Source organism: Capricornis sumatraensis, chromosome 4, assembly GCF_032405125.1.
Source record: "Capricornis sumatraensis isolate serow.1 chromosome 4, serow.2, whole genome shotgun sequence".
Lineage (NCBI taxonomy): Eukaryota > Metazoa > Chordata > Mammalia > Artiodactyla > Bovidae > Capricornis > Capricornis sumatraensis.
In genome coordinates, this window is record NC_091072.1 from 138,777,836 (window position 1) to 138,799,264 (window position 21,429).

General features: G+C 37.1%; 1 protein-coding gene across 1 annotated transcript in view; it reads left to right on the forward strand.

The window, feature by feature from the left end:
- RERG (RAS like estrogen regulated growth inhibitor) overlaps positions 1 to 19,973 on the forward strand; it is a 136,823-nt gene extending 116,850 nt beyond the window's left edge. Inside the window, exons 3-5 of the mRNA XM_068971099.1 lie at positions 6,591 to 6,647; positions 16,173 to 16,246; positions 17,985 to 19,973. Coding sequence (XP_068827200.1) covers positions 6,591 to 6,647; positions 16,173 to 16,246; positions 17,985 to 18,392 — 539 coding nt within the window. The 3' untranslated portion in view covers positions 18,393 to 19,973. The remainder of the gene's footprint in view (positions 1 to 6,590; positions 6,648 to 16,172; positions 16,247 to 17,984) is intronic.
- The last annotated feature ends 1,456 nt before the right edge of the window (positions 19,974 to 21,429 follow it).

Genomic DNA, 21,429 nt, shown 5'->3' on the forward strand with positions numbered 1-21,429 from the left:
TATTTTTGCTTTTATTTCCAATATTCTGGGAGGTGGGTCATAGAGGATCCTGCTGTAATTTATGTCGGAGAGTGTTTTGCCTATGTTCTCCTCTAAGAGTTTTATAGTTTCTGTTCTTACATTTAGATCTTTAATCCATTTTGAGTTTATTTTTGTGCATGGTGTTAGAAAGTGTTCTAGTTTCATTCCTTCACAAGTGGTTGACCAGTTTTCCCAGCACCACTTGTTAAAGAGATTGTCTTTTCTCCATTGTATATTCTTGCCTCCTTTCTCAAAGATAAGGTGTCTACAGGTGTGTGGGATTATCTCTGGGCTTTCTATTTTGTTCCGTTGATCTATATTTCTGTCTTTGTGCCAGTACCATACTATCTTGATGACTGTGGCTTTGTAGTGGAGCCTGAAGTCAGGCAGGTTGATTCCTCCAGTTCCACTCTTCTTTCTCAAGATTGCTTTGGCTATTCGTGGTTTTTTGTATTTCCATACAGATTGTGAAATTATTTGTTCTAGCTCTGTGAAAAATACAGTTGGTAGGAGAAGGCAATGGCACCCCACTCCAGTACTCTTGCCTGGAAAATCCCATGGACAGAGGAGCCTGGTAGGCTGCAGTGCATAGGGTCGCTAAGAGTCAGACATGACTGAGCAACTTCACTTTCACTTTTCACTTTCATGCATTGGAGAAGGAAATGGCAACCCATTCCAGTGTTCTTTCCTGGAGAATCCCAGGGACGGCGGATCCTGGCTGCCATCTATGGGGTCGCACAGAGTTGGACACTACTGAAGCAATTTAGCAGTAGCAGCAGCAGCAGCAGCTTGATAGGGATTGCATTGAATCTATAGATTGCTTTGCATAGTATACTCATGTTCACTATATTGATTCTTCTGATCCATGACCATGGTATATTTCTCCATCTATTAGTGTCCTCTTTGATTTGTTTCACCAGTGTTTTATAGTTTTCTATATATAGGTCTTTAGTTTCTTTAGGTAGATATATTCCTAAGTATTTTATTCTTTCATTGCGATGGTGAATAACATTGTTTCCTTAATTTCTCTTTCTGTTTTCTCATTATTAGTGTATAGGAATGCAAGAGATTTCTGTGTGTTGATTTTATATCCTGCAACTTTACTATATTCATTGATTAGCTCTAGTAATTTTCTGGTGGAGTCTTTAGGGTTTTCTATGTAGAGGATCATGTCATCTGCAAACAGTGAGAGTTTTACTTCTTCTTTTCCAATTTGGATTCCTTTTATTTCTTTTTCTGCTCTGATTTCTGTAGCCAAAACTTCCAGAACTATGTTGAATAGTAGTGGTGAAAGTGGGCACCCTTGTCTTGTTCCTGACGTTAGGGGAAATGCTTTCAATTTTTCACCATTGAGGATAATGTTTGCTGTGGGTTTGTCATAGATAGCTTTTATTATGTTGAGGTATGTTCCTTCTATTCCTGCTTTCTGGAGAGTTTTTTATCATAAATGGATGTTGAGTTTTGTCAAAGGCCTTCTCTGCATCTATTGAGATAATCATATGGCTTTTATTTTTCAATTTGTTAATGTGGTGAATTACATTGATTGATTTGTGGATATTGAAGAATCCTTGCATCCCTGGGATAAAGCCCACTTGGTCATGGTGTATGATCTTTTTAATGTGTTGTTGGATTCTGATTGCTAGAATTTTGTTAAAGATTTTTGCATCTATGTTCATCAGTGATACTGGCCTGTAGTTTTCTTTTTTTGTGGCATCTTTGTCAGGTTTTGGTATTAGGGTGATGGTGGCCTCATAGAATGAGTTTGGAAGTTTACCTTCCTCTGCAATTTTCTGGAAGAGTTTGAGTAGGATAGGTATTAGAAGAATACGTCTTTAAGAGAATATAGAAATGACAATGATCACAAATATTTAGGGAGTTGAGTACGCCTAAGTGTCTATGATACAATTGTATCAGATACCTTGTTAATTAGGCTATTTCATGATTGTATAAGTGAAAAATAATGATATAACAGGACTTTTTTTTAAAGAATATGAGCTCAAAAAGTAACCTTTGAAAGTTCTTTCTGAATGTCTTTTGAGGATATCTCTTAACTATTTTTAGAGTGGAAGAATATCATGGGTATTAGTTTTCATTTACTTTGAAAAGTTCATTTCTTTTTAAAAGCTAGTTTATCGCATAGATTATATCCAGTCATTTTTCATTTAAAAATATTATTCTAATCCTCAAAGCTGATACTTCTGATGTCTGCTTCATTGTGATAATGACATCAGGAATTATTTCGAATAACTGTCCCAGCCTTGTTAACCTTAAGAAATAGTTTGACTATTTCAAAAGAAATAGTAGAAAAAATTTCAGTAGAAATTTTACCTGTTAACTCTTGCTTTTAACCAGAATTTTCATCCTATTTATTTATTACCTTGATGTCACTTTTTATATGTCTTTGGATCAAATTCTACTTAGTGAATTTTCCATTTCATTGGAAACTAGCTTTCATTAATAATTATGAAATTCAGTGCCAGGAATACCAAAAATAAACCACATGTAAAGAAGAGCTGACTCATTGGAAAAGACTCTGATGCTGGGAGGGATTGGGAGCAGGAGGAGAAGGGGACGACCAAGGATGAGATGGCTGGATGGCATCACCGACCTAATGGACATGAGTCTGAGTGAACTCAGGGAGATGGTGATAGACGGGGAGGCCTGGCATGCTGCGATTCATGGGGTCGCAAAGAGTCGGACACGACTGAACAACTGAGCTGGACTGAACTGAAAGAAGAATTACTCAAGTAGGTTATAATTTAGACAAGATGAGGAAAATGTTGCTCTCTAGATTAGAGATTTTTTACTTATTTAGTGGAAAGGTATAGGTTTTCAAGGCAATAGGAAGAAAATAAGATATTTTATAATACAGAGACTTACTTGTAACTAATCAAATATGTCAAACCTTAAAACTTAGGAAAAAACAAAACCATATATCAGACTCTTAGTGGAAGTAATTATTATCAATACCACCATTTTACATCAAAAGAAGACCTTTGCTCGGGTTTGTTGGGATGGAAACCACAGAATATTTAAAAGATAATTAGATCAATTTTATAGTTTTAATAAACTTTAAGAAATGTAATCTGTATAAGCATCATAAAATAGACATTTCAGCTTGTATATTTACATGACATTTTAGGAAAACATTATAGCATGATTCTGCTATAAATTCTCTTGGGTTAATTTTTCTGCTTTTCTCTCGATGACTGATTATTACTTAACTATTAAGAAGAGTGAATGGTGAATTGATACATCTTTTTTCGTCTATTCAGCAAGTATTAGTATGTTTAAGTCTACATGTGCCAGACACTAGAAAATAGTGGTGAACAAAGCAGATCCCATGCCTTCATGAAATACACATTGTAGAGAAGGAATCAAGTAAAATGATAACAATGATGATAATAACAAAGAAGCATTTTAGTTGTTTTAATTATTAGTAGTAGTGGTGAGGGTGGTGATGGTGGTGATGTTGATGGTAGATTTATGGAAGGGGAAAGCATGACTGAAAGAAATAATCTAATCAGCTTTTCTCTCTATTGCTCATTCTACTTTAGTCATACTGGCTTGCTTAATGTTCCTTGAGCATATCAAGTGCATATTCCTGTTTTAGGACCTTTCAATGGCTGTTCCCTTTTTTTGAAATACTATTCCCCCCACATATATCCCCTCATCTCTTTCTTCTATCACCTTCTCAGAAAGAATTACCCTGGTTACCCAACCTTAAATAGCAACTCTCACACCTTCATCTCCCAGTGTGGAATCCCCCTTACTTTACTCTCCCTTTTTCATCCCTTAGCACTTATCACCTCTAACAGACTATATAATTATTTATTTTTTTAAATCTGTCTTTAGTAGAATATAAGCTTGGTATGTTCAAAAATCTTTGTCTCAGTTGTTTACTGAATGATTTGTTGTTGTTCAATCTCTAAGTCATGTCCAACTTCTTGGGACCCCCTCCTTGGACTGCAGCACACCAGGCTCCCCAGTCCTTCACTATCTCATGGAGTTTGTTCAGATTCATAGCTATTGAGTTAGTGATGCTATCTAATAATTTCATCCTCTGCTGCCCTCTTCTCCTTTTGCCTACTGTGTGTTAAGTGCCTATCACGTGTTATGCAGGCTTCCCAGGTGGCTCAGTAGAAAGAATCCACCTGGCAATTCAGGAGACCCAGGAGATGCGGGTTCAATCCCTGGGTCAAGAAGACTCCCTAGAGAAGGAAATGGCAAACCACTCCAGTATTCTTGCCTGAAAAATTCCATGGACAGAGGAGCCTGGTGGGCCACAGTCCATAGGGTTGCAAAGAGTCAGACATGACTGAGAACACACACAATATGAAAAATATATTTATCGAATAAAAAATTAAAATCATTCCAGAGCCATAGCACTTTAGAATTGTTCTGCCTCTACCACTCTTCAGCTTCTAGAAGTATTTCCACAACCACACAGGGCACTAATAGATTCTTTACTAAGATCTAGACATTTAAAATGAGTTAGTTCTATTCAGTATACTAGGTTTTGAAAGGTAATGGCATGTCTAAAATGTTTTAGAAAGATTTCTTTGAAAAATTGTTAAAGTGTAAATGGTCTAGGAACCAGGGTACTTCGAATTTCAGTTGTATGAGAAATTTTGTTAATTTTAATAACTCATGGCTTAAAGATGCCAGATAAATGTATTTTGCTAGTCACAAACTTTCAAGCTAAACCTCCATATTACAACAAAACTGCGAAATGCTTTGGATACTGCAGGCAGTTATGTTTACTACCACTGACAATTTAAAAGCAGAAAAATTCTGTCTAGAGCTTTCTACTTCTTACACACAAAAAGAATTTTAAATGACTCAGTCTCAAGAGAGTGGATGGTGACAGACTCTGCAAATTGAAGATAAAACCACAAGTACATGCACTGTGGGAAGTACCATAGGGTCAGTGGCCTTGCTACTTTTGGCACTGCAAATATTTTGGCTCAAATCCAGCCTCACACTCTGTAGTTGGAAAGAACATTGCAGCTTTCGGTCTACAGCCAAGCCACGTATCCTTGTGGTCTGTCTCATGAAGTTTTCATTGCTATTTGCACTGCAATGTCTCATATAGGCCACTGTGGTAGGGAGTATATATCTCTGTTGGTCTTAACAGGGGCTGTAGGAAAAGGAAAGACTGACAGTGCCTTTCAATTAAATAGTCTTGCTTCTCCAAGGAGTATCTTTAGAATACTACATACAGGGCATTTCAGTAAAAATAAATAATGTAATTTCAGTAAACACTGATTCTTTAGTTAGGGTCAATGAGATCCCAGGAAGACCATGAGGGTATTCAAAGGGCTAGTGAGCCTGCTGAAATTATATACTAGACTGTGTGTATATACATTTCTCCAGGGAAAGAATCCAAAGCTTTCATTCTAAAGTATCAGTGATGCTCTCCTCCAAAAAAACTGTTTTTTGTAGATTAAAAGCCATTGTTTTCAACTATAATACAAGTCTAAGAAAATGTCCAGCATTTGTCCCATCAGTTTTTTAAGGACAATAGAATCCACCTCTCTCAGCATCACTCTTTGTCTGGCTCATCTTCTAGTTAAGTATTAGCCAGATGGCCTCGGCCTTAAAATCAGTTGTAGACAATGGAGAAATTACAGGTTTTGTAAATAGCCTTTTTTGGAGTCACATCCTGGCTTAGCCACTAACTGGCTAGATGAGCTTAATTAAATGAGTTAACCTCTCAGAGCCTCAGTTGCCTTATCTGAAAAATGGGGTCAATCCTAGTGCCTGCCTCACAGGGATGAAGTACTGGTCAAGAAGGTCGTGGAAGTGAGGTGCTTAGCATAACTCCAGATCCTGATTCTTTCTATAGCTACCTCATCAGCTTTACTTTTCATGGGCTTTAATGATTCACTAATAAAATACTTAATTTTGAATAGTTTTGTAATACAAATGAGGCTTCCCTGGTGGCTCAGTGGTAAAGAATCTGCCTGCAATGCAGGAGATCCAGGTTCTATCCCTGGGTCAGGAAGATCCCCTGGAGGAAGGCATGGCAACCCACTCTAGTACTGTTGCCTAGAGAATCCCATGGACAGAGGAGCCTGGCACGGGACAGTCCATAGGGTCACATAAAGAGTCAGATATGATTGAAGCGATTAAGCAGCAGCGTACTATAAATATCTTTTCATTACAGTAAAAATAATTGCATTTTAACTGACCTGTATCAATCATTATCAGTACTCAAACTTTAGACACCAGTATTGTGATGCTGTATGGTTGAATTCATTGTTTTGCTAAAAATTGATTATGTTTGCATTTTCACATTGTGATGTTTTCGACTCCAAGATTCAAGGGAAAAAAATCTAAGCTGTTCATTAAGGTACAACAAACCATTAAAACATTATACCAATTTTTAGGCCACAATATGAAATTTTAAAATATTTGAATAAACATAAATAGATATATTGAGTTTATTTGCCAAGGAACCATGAAACACATATAGTTTTATGGGCTATTCCTCTTTCTGAAGGAGGGTTAAAAGCTATTAAGAAAATTAACAAATTTGATTGAAATGTTGTTCTTTTTTCCCACAGCTCTTGTGGTGAGATTTTTGACCAAACGGTTCATCTGGGAATATGATCCCACCCTCGGTAGGTCAAATTTTATTTTATCCTCCTCTCCAATCAAAGTTTTGACCTGAAAGAGAGAATCTCATTTTCTGTTGCAACATTTTTAAGCATCTTGCAGCTATTTGAGAAGTGCTTTATCAAATCACGCAAAGAGCCCTGTAAGAAGATGGATGTGTGTTGTATGCTGTCTGCGCTTAGAACTTTGCAGGATTTTCATGCATAGATGAAGAAATCAGGTCAAACCTGAGACAAGAAGGAAGTGGGTACAACGTGATGCTCTTCCATCAGGAAATGTAGCATCATTCTAGTGGGAGAAAGAGGATGCAGTGGATGTGGCTAATTGGGCATGGGAGAGAAGGGCATGGGGAGAAGAGTATAATAGTAATATAAAGCTTGTGAATACTCATTTTGGGAAAATGTATAAATAAACTATGTTTTCCCCCCCTTCTCTCCAATGAATCTGATCTAAGCCTATTTAAAATATAAAAAAGAAGCAAAAGTTGATATCTGTAGATCTTGAAAGTAGCAATAATATTGATGGATGAAGTATTCATCAACTGTATTTTTTGTAGTCCAGAGCAGAGTCCTTACTGGTAATCTATTTAGTTCTCATCTTCAAAATAACACTGAAAATCCATGGGTTTCAAATTGAGCTAAAGTTTAACTCTGAATTAAGCCTTTGAGTTTTTGTTTGTTATGATTTGGGACCCTAGCTGGTTTTGTAAAGGTCAACATTGTTGAAATCCAGAGGAAGAAGGAAAGGCATACATCATTTTATTACCAAGCAGTGTCCCAGACCAAGCTGGCCTTACTCAGAATGATGAAATGGGCAAAGATGATTCCCAGTTTCTTTTCTGTTTTTGTGTTTGTTACTACAGGTTTACACCATCCAGCTTAAAAGGGGGCTTTCTTTGCCCTTGTGAGCTCCTTTCATTGCTTTCACTCATTCATCCCACAAATATGTATTAAATGCCTCCTATGAGTTAGATGATTCTAGGTGCTGAGGATAAACCAATAGGCAGAAGGGGAAAGCATGGGCTTTGTTAAACTTACAGTTTAGTGAAGAGAGAAGAGTCAGTAAACAAATATATGTCAAATAGTGATAAGCACCATGAAGGGAAACTGAACAGGAAAGGGAGTAGAGAGTGATCTTATATTTTATCTAATTTCTAACTTTTTAGTCTATAGAATTCACTGTAGTGAGAAGTACAAAGTGATGATGCAACATTTTTCCCAAAGAGTTGACCAATTGTCCTCCAATGACTTACTAAATTATCTCCACCTTTCCCCACTACTTTCAATGCTGCCTTTTAAAAATACATGGAATCATGTACACAAGAATGCAACTCTAGATTTGCTTTTCGCATCCAATGCCAGTACCACACTCTTTTGATAACTGTATGTTCCTTAGGACATGTTGATACTCAGTAGAGAAAGCCTTCTTTACTTTTTAACAAAATTATATTGGCTCCTATCTCTAGTTTATTCTTTCAGGTCAATTTTTAAAACTATATCATAGCATGAAATAATTTTGATTGGAATTGCATTAAAATTATACATTCCTTTGAGAAGATTCACAGCTTTATGATATTCATTCTTTTAATCTAAGAGAATAGCATGTCTCTACATTTATTAGTCTTCTCTGGTTTCACTTTTAAATAAAAGGTTTTTCAACATCAATAATTTTTGCATCATTTTAATATAGCCACAATTTAATCTTAAGATGATATATTTATATCTAAAACATTGTACTTGGTTTGAAAAAAATCATTATCTATTGTTTACCCCATTTATGTAAGTGCTTACTCTCCTCATAATTTTATTACTTATATAAGCTTTATAAAGATTATAGCCCCTGAGAGCCTTAATGATTTATGAGAGTTTAATAGAAAAATACAAATTTTATTTATCTATACTGGTACAACTCAACAAAAGATGAAGCTTCTAAAAGATGATCTTAAAAATTTTTGAATGCTGTCTGAGATTTGTTCTGGTAACTAATGTTGTTTTTTAATTAGTCTTAGGTCAACCATTTTCCCTTTGGTTTTATTCCTTCTGAAAAACAAATGCTATTAATAGAAATCTCCTGCACCAGTTATTTGTACCATGGGCTTCCTTCACTATGAATAATGAAACTTTATTGAGTGACCTTGTACTGTTCTGCTCCACAAGAATTGCAGCTGCTAGGCAACAAGGGGGCTCATCTGCCTTCAGGCATATCAGATAGATGACTCACTCCCAGGTGAGGCTTTCATTCAGTCACCCTGGAAACTGGATGTGTGTGTGTATGTGTACACTCATATACAAGAAGTCACCAATGTTCTAGCCTAGAGGAGTTCCAATCCATTTGATTCAAGATGAACCAAGCATTTCCTGGGCAAGCATGCATGTGTGCTAATTCGCATCTGTAATGTCCTACTCTTTTCGACGTCATGGACTGTAGCCTGCCAGGTTCCTCTGTTCATGGAATTTCCCAGGAAAGAATACTGGAGTGGGTTGCCATGCACTCCTCCAGGGGATCTTATGGACAGGGATCAAACCTGAGTCTCTTGTATCTCCTGTGTAGGCAGGAAGGTTCTCTACCATTAGTGTCACCTGGGAAGCCCTTCCTGGGCATAACTTCATACTATTAGAGAGTTTCAAGACCACCACCCCAAAGGAAAGCTACCTTTGAAAGCAAAGTATCTTATTTGTAAAAACAGTTTTGAATTCTGAGTCCAGAGCCGTCCTCGAAAACATAGTGCTGTTTTTCAACCTATGACAGAACTTTTGCTCCATCAGAAACTGAAGACTGTGAACATCCTTCAGCATATTAACACCCCTGGAATATCTATTGCTCTGAGATAATTCTGGAAATAAATTGTTTGCTAGTATAAGCACAAGTGATTTTCAAACTTTTATTTTATTTTTTTTAAGGAGAGGAACTCTCATAGGAATTCTAGTTACAGATGGAGGGCTCAGAGGGTGAGGGAGAATTAAAAATTCTAATGGCACTTCCATTTTCATATAAGAAGGAACTATTGTTAACATCCATGTGTTTTGAAGGATATAATCTAAGAAAAAAATCAGTCCTTGACATTGGACAATGTTATTTTTCCTTAAATTTTTCTCATTTCACCATGGACCAGTGAAATCTTTGTCAGAGGTCAGAGGTGCTCTGTGAATTGCATTTAAAAACTACCCATTCCCAGGTGGTGCTGAAGAATCCACCTGCCAGTACAGGAGACACCAGAGCCTCCGACTTGATCCCTGTATTGGGAAGATCCCCTGGAGAAGGAAATGCCAACTCACTCCAGTATTCGAACCTGGGAAATCCCATGGATAGAGGAGAAGAGTCAGACATGACTGAGCACATATCCACACACACGCAGACACGCAGACACACATACACTGAAGCCTATAGAATTTGGGACTGGACCATCTAACCAAGAAAACTCCCTGCATGATGGAAGTGGCAGCAGTTTCCTGGGTGCAGAGCAGCTTCTGTGTCCTGTTCAGATTCCAAAAAAGAGCTCAGTCTCTACCTCCCAGAGTCATATTACCTTCAGAAAATGCTGATCATGGTAGAAAATACAGACAAAGATTTAGATCATATACAGTTGTGGTGTGTATGTGTGCTTGTGTGTATGTGCACACCTATGTGTGTTGCGGGCAGTTGGAGAGAGAGAGAGAGGTTAACTATTACTACTTAGGAAGCACTGTACTCTGTTTGAATGGATTAAGGCTCAGACACAAATGAGAGTGGGAAGTGGGAGACATATTGGACCCACTGGTGCTCTGAGTTTGTGACTGGTTCTCCCTACCTGAATTACAGTTCCCTCTGATTGGAAAAACTCATACTAAGAAAGAGACACACTCAGAACAAATTGTCTCAACTGGATACTAAAGCAGAGGTTCTTAGCCAACTCTCAGAACTGGTTAATATTGGCACAGCAAGGAACTCTGAGATCGTCACTTGGCAAATAATAAAACAAGTCCAACGAAGTCAGTTTATCCAAGATTATGTGGCTATTTTGTGGTTAGATCAGCAATCGAACTCCAGTTAGTACAATTCCCACTCTAGCACAAATCAACATTACTAACCGTTATTGTTGTTGCACTAGCCAAATGTCCATATTAATATGTTGAAATTTGCAAAAGAGCTAAATTAGTAAAAGGATTAATGGCATGAAACATTCCTCTGAGCATCAATTTCTCTTTGTATGAAAAATATACTTCGGCTTATGAAATTATGCAGGTTTTCAATCATGTATCTCTCATATACAGTGAACTTGAGATATATATTTAATAAGCCCAATTTCATCTTGGAGTTCCCTGGTGGCTCAGTCAGTAAAGAATCCACCTGCAATGCAGGAGACCCAGATTCAATCCCTGTGTCAGGAACATCCCCTGGAGGAGAAAATGGCAACCTACTCCAGTATTCTTGCCTGGAGAATCCCATGGAGAGAGGAGCCTGGCAGGCTACAGTCCAGGGGTCACAAAAAATCTATCACAACTAAATTACTGCCACCACTAGCGCCACAATTCCATCTTGAAACTAATGTTGATGTTGTTGTTCAGTCACCAAGTCATGTCCGACTCTGCAACCCCATGGACTGCAGCACACTGGTCTTCCCTGTCCCTCACCATCTCCTGGAGTTTGCCTAAGTTCACGTCCATTGAATAGGTGATGCCAACTGTTGATCTTACAGTATCCAATATTTGGTTCATTTTGAAGCATCTCTTAAACAATCATCCCCTTATCCTTCAAGAAAAAAAGACTAAAATGATCATTTTTTCGTGAGTATGAATGAAAAGTATTTCCATTCTCCATTTTTGCTTAACTTCCTTAACAAAAACTTACACAGTTTTTCTTAACTTCCAGAATGAATAGTAGAGTTTCATTCCGTTCTAACAGTACTTAGTGCATTTTTTAGAATTATTTTCAGAAAAGCTAGCACACCGATGTACATTTTGCCTCTGTAAGCAATATTTCCGCTGTTTTACATGTAGCCATGAATTCCTAATGAGAGAGAGAGAAGGGACTTAAAGAAAATATTCTTCCAATGGCGTGAAACCAGTGTTCAGCTTAGACGAAATCACTGCTGCCTCCCGCTGCTGTCTGTGGCCGACATTTCCTCGTTTCCTGCCTTTCATCGTTTTCATTTCAGTTAACAAACAGCCAGAGAATCACACAGCTTCATACCATTTTCTTTATATTTTATTCCCCCCTACTGTGGCCTTCTGTGGTTGTAATACATATCCTATTTAGCATGGAGGCTACTCAGAAAAATGTCCCTGTCTGTCAGACAACTTGTGGTGCAAAGAGATGGACTAAAGCCCAGAACTCTGTTTTCCAGGCTCCAGGGCTGATGCCAGTCCTTTAAAAGGGAAAGCAGCACAAAGGTCACAGCAGAGCAGTGGGGAGAGAAACAAAAAGGGCATGGATCCTAGCATGTGCCCTGCCCTGTGGGCTTCTCCTCTTCAGACTGGCGCCCAGAAGATGAAAAGGAACTAATTGAGAGAACACTTAGAAATGAGTAGTGGCTGTCAGTGGTATTTTAGAGCATTCAATTATACAAAACTGTAATCTCCCATTTAACATAACAGAGGGGAGTGGAATGATCTAGAATTGAGAATCATACATAGCCTGTAAGGATTACGTATTACAGGAGAATGATGATAATGTAAAATATACTTATTAAAATATATTGAACATAATCTCATTTTCATTTTTTAAAAATTGACAAATAGTGACTTACAAAACTATATTAGTTTCAAGTGTACAACATAGTGATTTGATATTTTATAGATTACAAACTATATAAAGTTATTATAAAATATTGGTTATATTCTCTGTGCTGTACAGTTATTTACAATAGCCAAAATAAAGAAGGAACCTAAAATGTCCATAGACAGATAAATGGATAAAGAAGATGTGAGATATATACATGTACACATGCAGGCAATGGAATATTGCTCAACCATGAAAAAAGAATTGAATCTTGCCATTTGCCACAACATCGATGGACCTACTTAGTGAGATAAGTTAGATAGAGACAAATACTATATCCTATCACTGATATGTGGAGTCTAAAAAAATAAAACAAACATAACTCATTTTAAACTTTTATTTTTCAGGAAATGCATCTGCAGTGTGTTGTGCCTTTGTGAATGATCATCACATACGACTGATGGCTAGGTTACACTGCTTAGCTAAGCTTCCTTTCTGTGGTTTGTATTTTGAGTAGGAGATTAGATTTACAGCAAAGTAACATAAAACTGTGGTCAAGAAAGAACTGTAAGATAGTTGATGAGTTGAAGAAAGAAACATGAGATAGATAGATAATAGATAATAGGTGGGTGGATAGATTATAGGAAAAAATAAAAGCAATGGCTTACCGGTTACCCTGGTAGGAAAGAAATTTCTAGGTTTATTTTAGTTGGTTGATTGGTTAGTAACTTGAGTACTTCAGGGGCAAATAATTGAGTTAATACTTAAGTCAATCGTGCTGCTCTCTTCCTAGCACCATGTCATGCGTATGTAAAGGCTTTCTATTTTTTCACTTTATTTTTCCTGCATCCCCTATTCTGACACCAGTGCCTTCCTCTGTTCCCAAAGGCATATAGTCTAATACGGTTGATACTTAGCACAGTGGTTCAAAGTCTAAATTCCCAAAGCCAGTCTTCTGAGCTCCAGTCTTAACTGTACCATTTACCACTTAACATCTGTGTGACCTTTGGCAACTTATTAAATGGTGCTGTGCCTCAGTTTCTTCACATAAAATAGATCTGATAGTATTACATACTTCATAAAATATTTGTAAAGAATAAATGAGTTAACATGAGTAAGGCATTTAGAACAATCTGTGTTCAAAGGGCAAGCAGTATGTGTTAGTTATTACATATTTTTTTTAAAATTCTATATGTGCACATATTTTAAATTTGCATACATTTTATCATGCTATAGATCTACCTATAGAGGTACTCGCAATTTTTCTTTAGTTCTTTAATGTGTTAATTGCACTGATAGTTATAAACACTTTGTAGTCCTGAAATAAACTCTACTATTTTATGATGTATTTTTCTTATTATACTGTTGGATTCAACTGGATATTACTTTTTTAGAATTTTTGAATCTATGTTCAAAAATGAAATGAACCTACATTTTTTTTTCTCTTCTCTTATTACTTTTCTAATATTTCTTGCTGGAATTCATGTAGTGGGTAGCTATCCTTTCTTCTCCCCCTAGAACAACTTGTTTAATATTTAATAGAAATCTATAAAGCCAATTGGGTAGTCATTTTTTCTCATAAGAAATCTACAGTGAGCATTTAAATTTCACAGGCTATTGACCTAGTTAAGTGTCTTGTTTCTCATTGTACCAACTTGTGCATTTTTTCCTCAAAGAATTAATCAGGCTTTGAAATTTGTTTGGTATACAGTTCATAACATTATTTTATTTCTATTTCACCAGAATGTGTAATTACTTCCTATTTTTATTCTCATTTTGTTTGATTTCATCTTCTCTCTTAATTTACTAGTTAGTTTTCTCTGATCTTTACCTCTCCCCCCACCTACTTCTTTTAAATTTTTCAAGTGCCATGCTTTTGCTTTTGCTTATCTAATTTTTTCTGCTATTTTCTCTTTTACTTTTCTCATATCTTCTTGAATTTGCTTTGTTTTCCTCTTCTAAACATTGAGTTGAATAATTTGTTCACTTTTTTCTGTTCTAAATACTTTTTATTATATCATCATTTAGAATAATACAAGTACATTAACTCCCTCAAACCTGCCTCTGGTCTCTTCCCTCATCTCTACCCTGATACTTTGGTGTTATCTAGAATTGTGGTTCTGAATTGCTTCTGGTATAGTTTTGTCGCTTTGCTTGACTCCATTAAGATCTTGAATTCTGTTTTGCTGATGAGAAGTCCAGTGTCAATCTGAGTCACATGCTTTTGTAGGTGATGGACTTTTTTTTCCTCTAGATCTTTAAAAATTTTCCTCTTTGTCATTGATATCTTTACATTTTGTTGTAATAGGTTGAAATTGGGGCTTTTCCCCTTGTGTGTCCTGTCAGTCCTTTTTTAAAACTTATATTTATTGAAGTATAGTCGATTTTCAATGCTGTATTAATTTCTGCTGTCTGGCAAAGTCAGTTATCCATATGTGAACATTGTTTTTCATATTCTTTTCGCATTATGGTTTATCACAGAATATTGACTATAGTTCCCTGTGCTACACAGCAGAACCATGCTGTTTATCTATTCTATACTTATGGTCCTTTTAATGTGAAGTCGTTCAATGGCTCTAGTCCTGGGAAATTCTCAATTACTACAACCTCAGCTTCAACTATTTTCCACTCTTCTATGTATATTATTCTCTCTTTGAGGCTCATTTTATAGGAGAAAATAACATGTCTATTTCTATTATCCATACCTCTTATATTTTGCTTTCATATTTTCCTTCTTTTTATCACTTGCTAGTAATTTCTGGGAGAATGTTTCACCCTGAACTTCATCAACTCAGTCAATCATGTATGGAGTGCTTTATGTCATTTGTTTCGTTTTCATATAGAGCAACACCATTTTAATGCCTGGTTTTCGTTTCATGTCAGAACCCTCAGAGCCACCTAGTGGTTGTATTCTTCCTGACTTCTGACCCCAGCAGAGCTTGAAGATTACTCTGATATTATCTTGAAGTGAAAGTGTTAGTCTCAGTCGTGCCAGACTCTTTGCAACCTCTGTAGACTCAATAGCTCTCCAGGCTTCTCTGTCCATGCAATTCTCCAGGCAAGAATACTGGAGTGTGGAGCCCTTCCCTTCTCCAGGTGATCTTCCCAACCCAGGGATGGAACACAGATCTGATTGCAGGCAATCTGTCCTGCATTGCAGGCAGATTCTTTACTGTCTGAGCCACCAGCCTCAACTGGTACTAAGCAGCCTCTCTGCCTCAGCTTTGTTCTCTCTCTTCCTCGGTCCTCTACTGTGGGTGACCATTCCTTACCAATCCCTGAACACCCGGGTCCAACCACTTCAACCGCCCCGAGGGTTCCTGCTAGCTTTCCACTGTCGTTTTTTACATGAATAGCGATCTGCCCCCCTCTAATGTTTAATACATTCCTAGAGTGGAGGTCTAGATGGAAATGAGCAGCCTCTGTCTGTCTGCCATCTTGTCAGGAACGGGAATTAACATGATTCCATAAACTGTATTTTTAGGAGTCTCAAGATAGAATGCCCTTGTGGGAATCACTTTCTCTTTTTAGGATGTGGAAGTCTCATTTTAGAGAGAAAAGGGTATTAGAAAGCTTGCCTCACAGGAGAATAAAATAATAGAAAAAGGGAATCTCTCATGCTATATGCTGAGCATCTGTGGATCCCATATTAGAATCTGTTACTCCCAAGAACTGAAGAGTATAAAAATGGCACCTTCTCCCACCCCTCAGGCTGCATGTTTTTTTAATGCTCTGGAAACAGGTATACATTGGAGACTAATTTATAATTTCAAGGATCAAATCTAATTATGCATTTATTTACCATTTTACCTTCGTTTTGTTCATTCCCTCAGAATCAACCTACCGACACCAAGCAACCATTGATGATGAAGTTGTCACCATGGAGATACTAGATACTGCTGGGCAGGTGAAAAGGAATTCAGCTCTAATATTTTTGGATAAATAAAAATGAGATGTGCATAACGTGAACAGAATTAAGACACTTTTCTATAGTTAACTAATGATGCCTGAAGACTTATCTAGTTATGCTTTATCTTAGTTTATTTTCAATAGCTTATATATGTGTCCTTATATAAATTACTCAGTGCTCCAAAAGGGTTTTGAAAATACCCTAGCATTCATATGCTATCATCTAAAGTAAAATTGCTCACCTCTATTATGGGGAGATCACAAGGTATTAATGTTAGGTTTTCATGGTTAATGTGTTTTGAAATACTCTGATCAAGTTAAATATATATCTTAACTGGAGAAGTTCTCAGCACCCTTAATATGCTTATATATAAGTTGAATCTTAAAGAAATCTACAATATTTATAATTCTTGACTTATATAACCTTAGAATCTTTTTTCAGAATATTTTAAGAATATTTTCTGTAATAATCTTTCTAAATCTCATCACATCAGATTAAAGATTTGAGCCACATCATTGAATGCTAACAACTTATTTTAAAATGAAACTAATGTACATTTGCCTTGCAGCCAGTCAATTCTGAAATTATAAACAGTTTATAGGAAGGCTTGGTTCCCAAGAATAGAAAGAAGTGAAAGTGAAAGTTGCTCAGTTGTATCTGACTCTTTGCAACTCCATGGACTATACAGTTCGTGGAATTCTCCAGGCCATAATACCAGAGAGGGTAGCCTTTCCTTTCTCCAAGGGTTCTTCCCAACCCAGGGATTGAACCCAGGTCTCCCGCATTGCAGGCAGATTCTCTACCAGCTGAGCCACAAGCAAAGCGCTTCCAGGAATAGTGGTGACCACTAAGAATAAGAGTTAGGAAGCTGAAGGATATCATAGTGCTTTTCAGTTACTACTTGATAAAACTATTTAATCTAAGAAATATATTTGCAGCTAGTTATACAGTTTTACTTCTCATCACTACTTGCTCCCCATATGTACTCTCACCTTCCGGTACTGATTCTACAGAGAGAAACATCAGGAAAATACATGTCTGGAGAAGTCATTTGAGCCTATAATGGTGATACACTTTCAAATCACACCTGCTTCAGAATGCTTTCAAATGTTACCTTCTTAAGAAGGAGGGATCACCCCTTTTGAGAATCACTGCAATTGAGTTTCTATCATTATTGAGACTGCATAATATATCAAAAGTGCTGAGATAGAAAATGAAGCCCAAATCCCCTAGCTTTTACTTAGACTCTATACAATTTTTCACTTTTGTTTTGGTGGCTAATTGTCTCTAATCTGAAGAAAAGAAGATTAAAAAACAAAACAAAATCAAAACCATTCATTAATTCATACCTCTAATTCTGATCTCAGAGGATGGGGTAAGGTCTACTTGTTTATTATCTATTGGCCAATTGTTTAATTGTGATGAAAAATCTCAGAGGCAGTGTGCTCAACTAGGAGGATAATTTCTTTACAGTCCTTGCAATTACACATTTAATGATGTGGCAAGAAAAAGAATCACAAAGTTAGGTTCCGCGCAGTTAGAAAATGTTTAGTTCCCTAAGTTATGCTTCTGTTCCAAACTGAGAGGGTCAGCTGGTTCAGGCAGTCTACCAAGAATTTCCAATGCTGCTGAATGTAAAGAATGGTTGTTAAAAGGATCACTGTTAGCAATTGCAGCATCTATACACTGCAATTACTTCCAGGTCTCCCGACTGCTATTTTTTCCCTGCCAACAGGAAGACACCATTCAGAGGGAAGGACACATGCGATGGGGGGAAGGCTTTGTGCTGGTCTATGACATTACTGACCGAGGAAGTTTTGAGGAAGTGCTGCCACTTAAAAACATCCTGGATGAGATCAAAAAGCCCAAGAACGTGACTCTCATCTTGGTTGGAAACAAAGCTGACTTGGACCACTCCAGACAGGTCAGTACAGAAGAAGGGGAGAAGCTGGCCACAGAACTGGCATGTGCTTTTTATGAGTGTTCTGCCTGCACTGGAGAAGGGAACATCACCGAGATATTCTACGAGCTGTGTCGAGAGGTACGTCGCCGGAGGATGGTCCAGGGCAAGACGAGGCGACGCAGCTCCACCACGCATGTCAAGCAAGCCATTAATAAGATGCTCACCAAAATCAGCAGTTAGGCAGCTCCGTCCTTGGGAAGACCCTGCTCAGGTGGGTTTGGGTAATTGGAAACATTTTCTTGCCCTTTTTCTTCCTCCAAAGAAAAGAAGATACTACATTCCTTGTTCTGACTCTGGGAAAAGTTTGGGCTTCCCACTGGTCCCAGCCTTCCGTATGTTGGGAAGTTGCAGAGTGTTTTAATGCAATTTCAGTGCTGACAGTCTCTCTTTTGCCTGCTTGAATAAAACATGCTGTATTGCAGTTTGAACATGTAATCACTAGATTCTAAAATGGCTGGGTTCGTATTAAGCTATTTTTAGGCATCTTCGCCTTGCTTCCATAGGTTGAAGTCTTTTCAAAAACATTTTAAATTCTATTCCTTGTCAAAACCTACAAATGATCATCCTAAAAATGTAAGATAACAGAAAATACAGCGCTTCCCTGGTGGCGCTAGTGGTAAAGAACCTGCCTGCCAATACAGGAGACATGTTGGTTTGATCCCTGGATCGGGAAGATCCCCTAGAGGAGGGCATGGCAAACCTCCAATATTCTTGCCTGGGAGAATCCCATGGACAGAGGAGCCAGGTGGGCTACAGTCCATAGGGTCACAAAGAGTCAGACACGATTGAAGCGACTTAGCATGCATGCACGCAATAGAAAACACAGTAAGGGTAGCTGAGACGTTGTACTGAAGAATAGAGCCTTAGTTTCTATTTGAAGTGAGGCTTTTCTGAATGATCTTAAACCATCTAGTTTTTCTTTAACCTTTGTTCTGTCCTTAAATTCAAACATGCACTCACGAGGTTTTCCATTGTCACAGAGAGTTTCATTTCAATTTGAGTTGACTGTCTCCTTGATCTGTTTGTTGCTCATTGCATCCTAATTATTCTTCTGTGATTCCAACAAGACTTAACTATAACAGAGACAGCAGGACCCCTCATTTCAAATCTGCCAGGCCATTTCTCATCAAGCCCAGGGTGAAGTAAAGACAAAAGGAATTTTTTCACCAAACCCTGACTTTATTGAATGCTAATAGAAGATTTAGAATTGGATTCTAGGATGCTAATAGAGGATTTAGAATTGGATTCTTATAAATTAGATTTATTCATTTACATTTCTTTCTATGTTTATCATCTTAGCAGAAAGACAACATTCAAATAAACAGGGGAATTAAAAATGATGCTTAACTACTCTTCTGTTGGGGAGCCCAGGTTCTGTGCCAGGCACAGTAAGAATTAGCCTCTGATTCATTTAAACTGGCTACATGGCTTCTAATATATTGGATAAATTAATTCACTTAGAATTCAGAAAAGAGTGAGTGGTAAGAGTTCACTATATCTGAATAAATGTGTATAAAACAGATTCTTATATTGTGAAACTGTCTATAACTGATAAAGCTTTATGATTCTTTTTTCCCCTATTATGCCCCCATATATTAAGATTTGGGCACTTTATTTTAGAAGAAAATATATATCTTTTACATATGTGTGTATTTATAAATGCATAGATATATGTATAAAACTTTGTAAAAGTTGGAGGCTTTAATTCACCAATGCATTTGGACAACTTGGTGTAATTGACTATTTTATGTGAATATAATAAAAAGCATAATTTTCACATTCTGTCACATTCAGGCAGTCTTTCTTGTGGTAACAGGAGAAGTTTGCCATTTTAGGAGAGATTTTGGGAGACTATTGGATTGCAGAGTTGATGACTTATTAAATGTGATGCAAAGAAATAAGCACCTGTTCATAATAATCACTACTGTTTTTAGGGTCCTTACATTAGGCTATTGTAGGCCCTTCATGTCTTATCTCATCATATTCTCACAGTACCCCTATGCAAGAGATAGTATTATGGTCACAGTTGTAAGGATGAAGATACTGAGCCAAAAGGGAAAACAAGTTTGCACAGCTATTTAGTGGGTAAAGCTAGGATTTGAATTCAGAGAGGCAAAGTCAGACTGTAAGCCTATACTGTGATCCACCATAGTGTCTTAGTAGACTTATTCTTCAGTCATCAATATGAAGAAACAGAAAGGAGCAAATTTAGGGAAGACTTGTTTTATTCATAGGGCTTCCCTGGTGGCTCAGTGGTAAATAATCCACCTGCCAATGCAAGAGACAGGGTTCCATTCCTGGGTCAGGAAATCCGCTGGAGACGGAAATGGCAACCCACTCCAGTATACTTGCCTGGGAAATCCCGAGAGAGAAGCCTGGCAGGCTACAGTCCATGGGATCACGAAACAGTCGGACACAACTTAACAACTAAACAACAATAACAACTGTTTCAGTTATGCTTTCATTTATCCGTGAACAAATATTTATAGGTAAACTGGACATGTAACTTGACACATTAGTCCATCTGATGGTTTCTGAGCTGAACCTTGAAGAATACAGTTAACCTTTGAACAGTGGAGGGGGCTAGGGGTGCCAGCTCTTCACACAGTTAAAAACCCATGTGTAACTTTTGACTTCCCCAGAACATAACTACTAATAGCCTACTGTTGACCAGAAGCCTTACCAATGATATAAACTGTTGACTGACACATATTTTATATGCTTTAGGCATTATATATTGTATTCTTATGTAAATTAAGCTAGAGAAAATGTTATTAAAAAAATCATAAGGAAGAGAAAACACAGTTACAACACTGTACTGTGGTGGGCTACAGTCCACGGAGTCACAAAGAGTCAGACACAACTAAGAAACTGAACATGTATACATGCACTGTGTTTATCAATACTATAAGTTTATGTCATCTGTTTATAAAATGAATCATTCTATAGTGCATATAGAAATATAGTCTTATGTGTTGTGAAGCACTGTAGATGTTATATGTGTTATATTTGATGTCAACAATGGAAAAATCTGTGAAAAAAAATTATGTTTATTTCATGCATTGATAATGAAGAAGCAGCAATATGATTCCTTTATAGTAGCCTAATGTAATCAATATGATTGCTTCATATTGGGGTAGCCTATACACAATGAATGACTCCATTATAAAATTTGTATGGTGTACAGTATTACAGTCAAATTCATAACACAGTATTG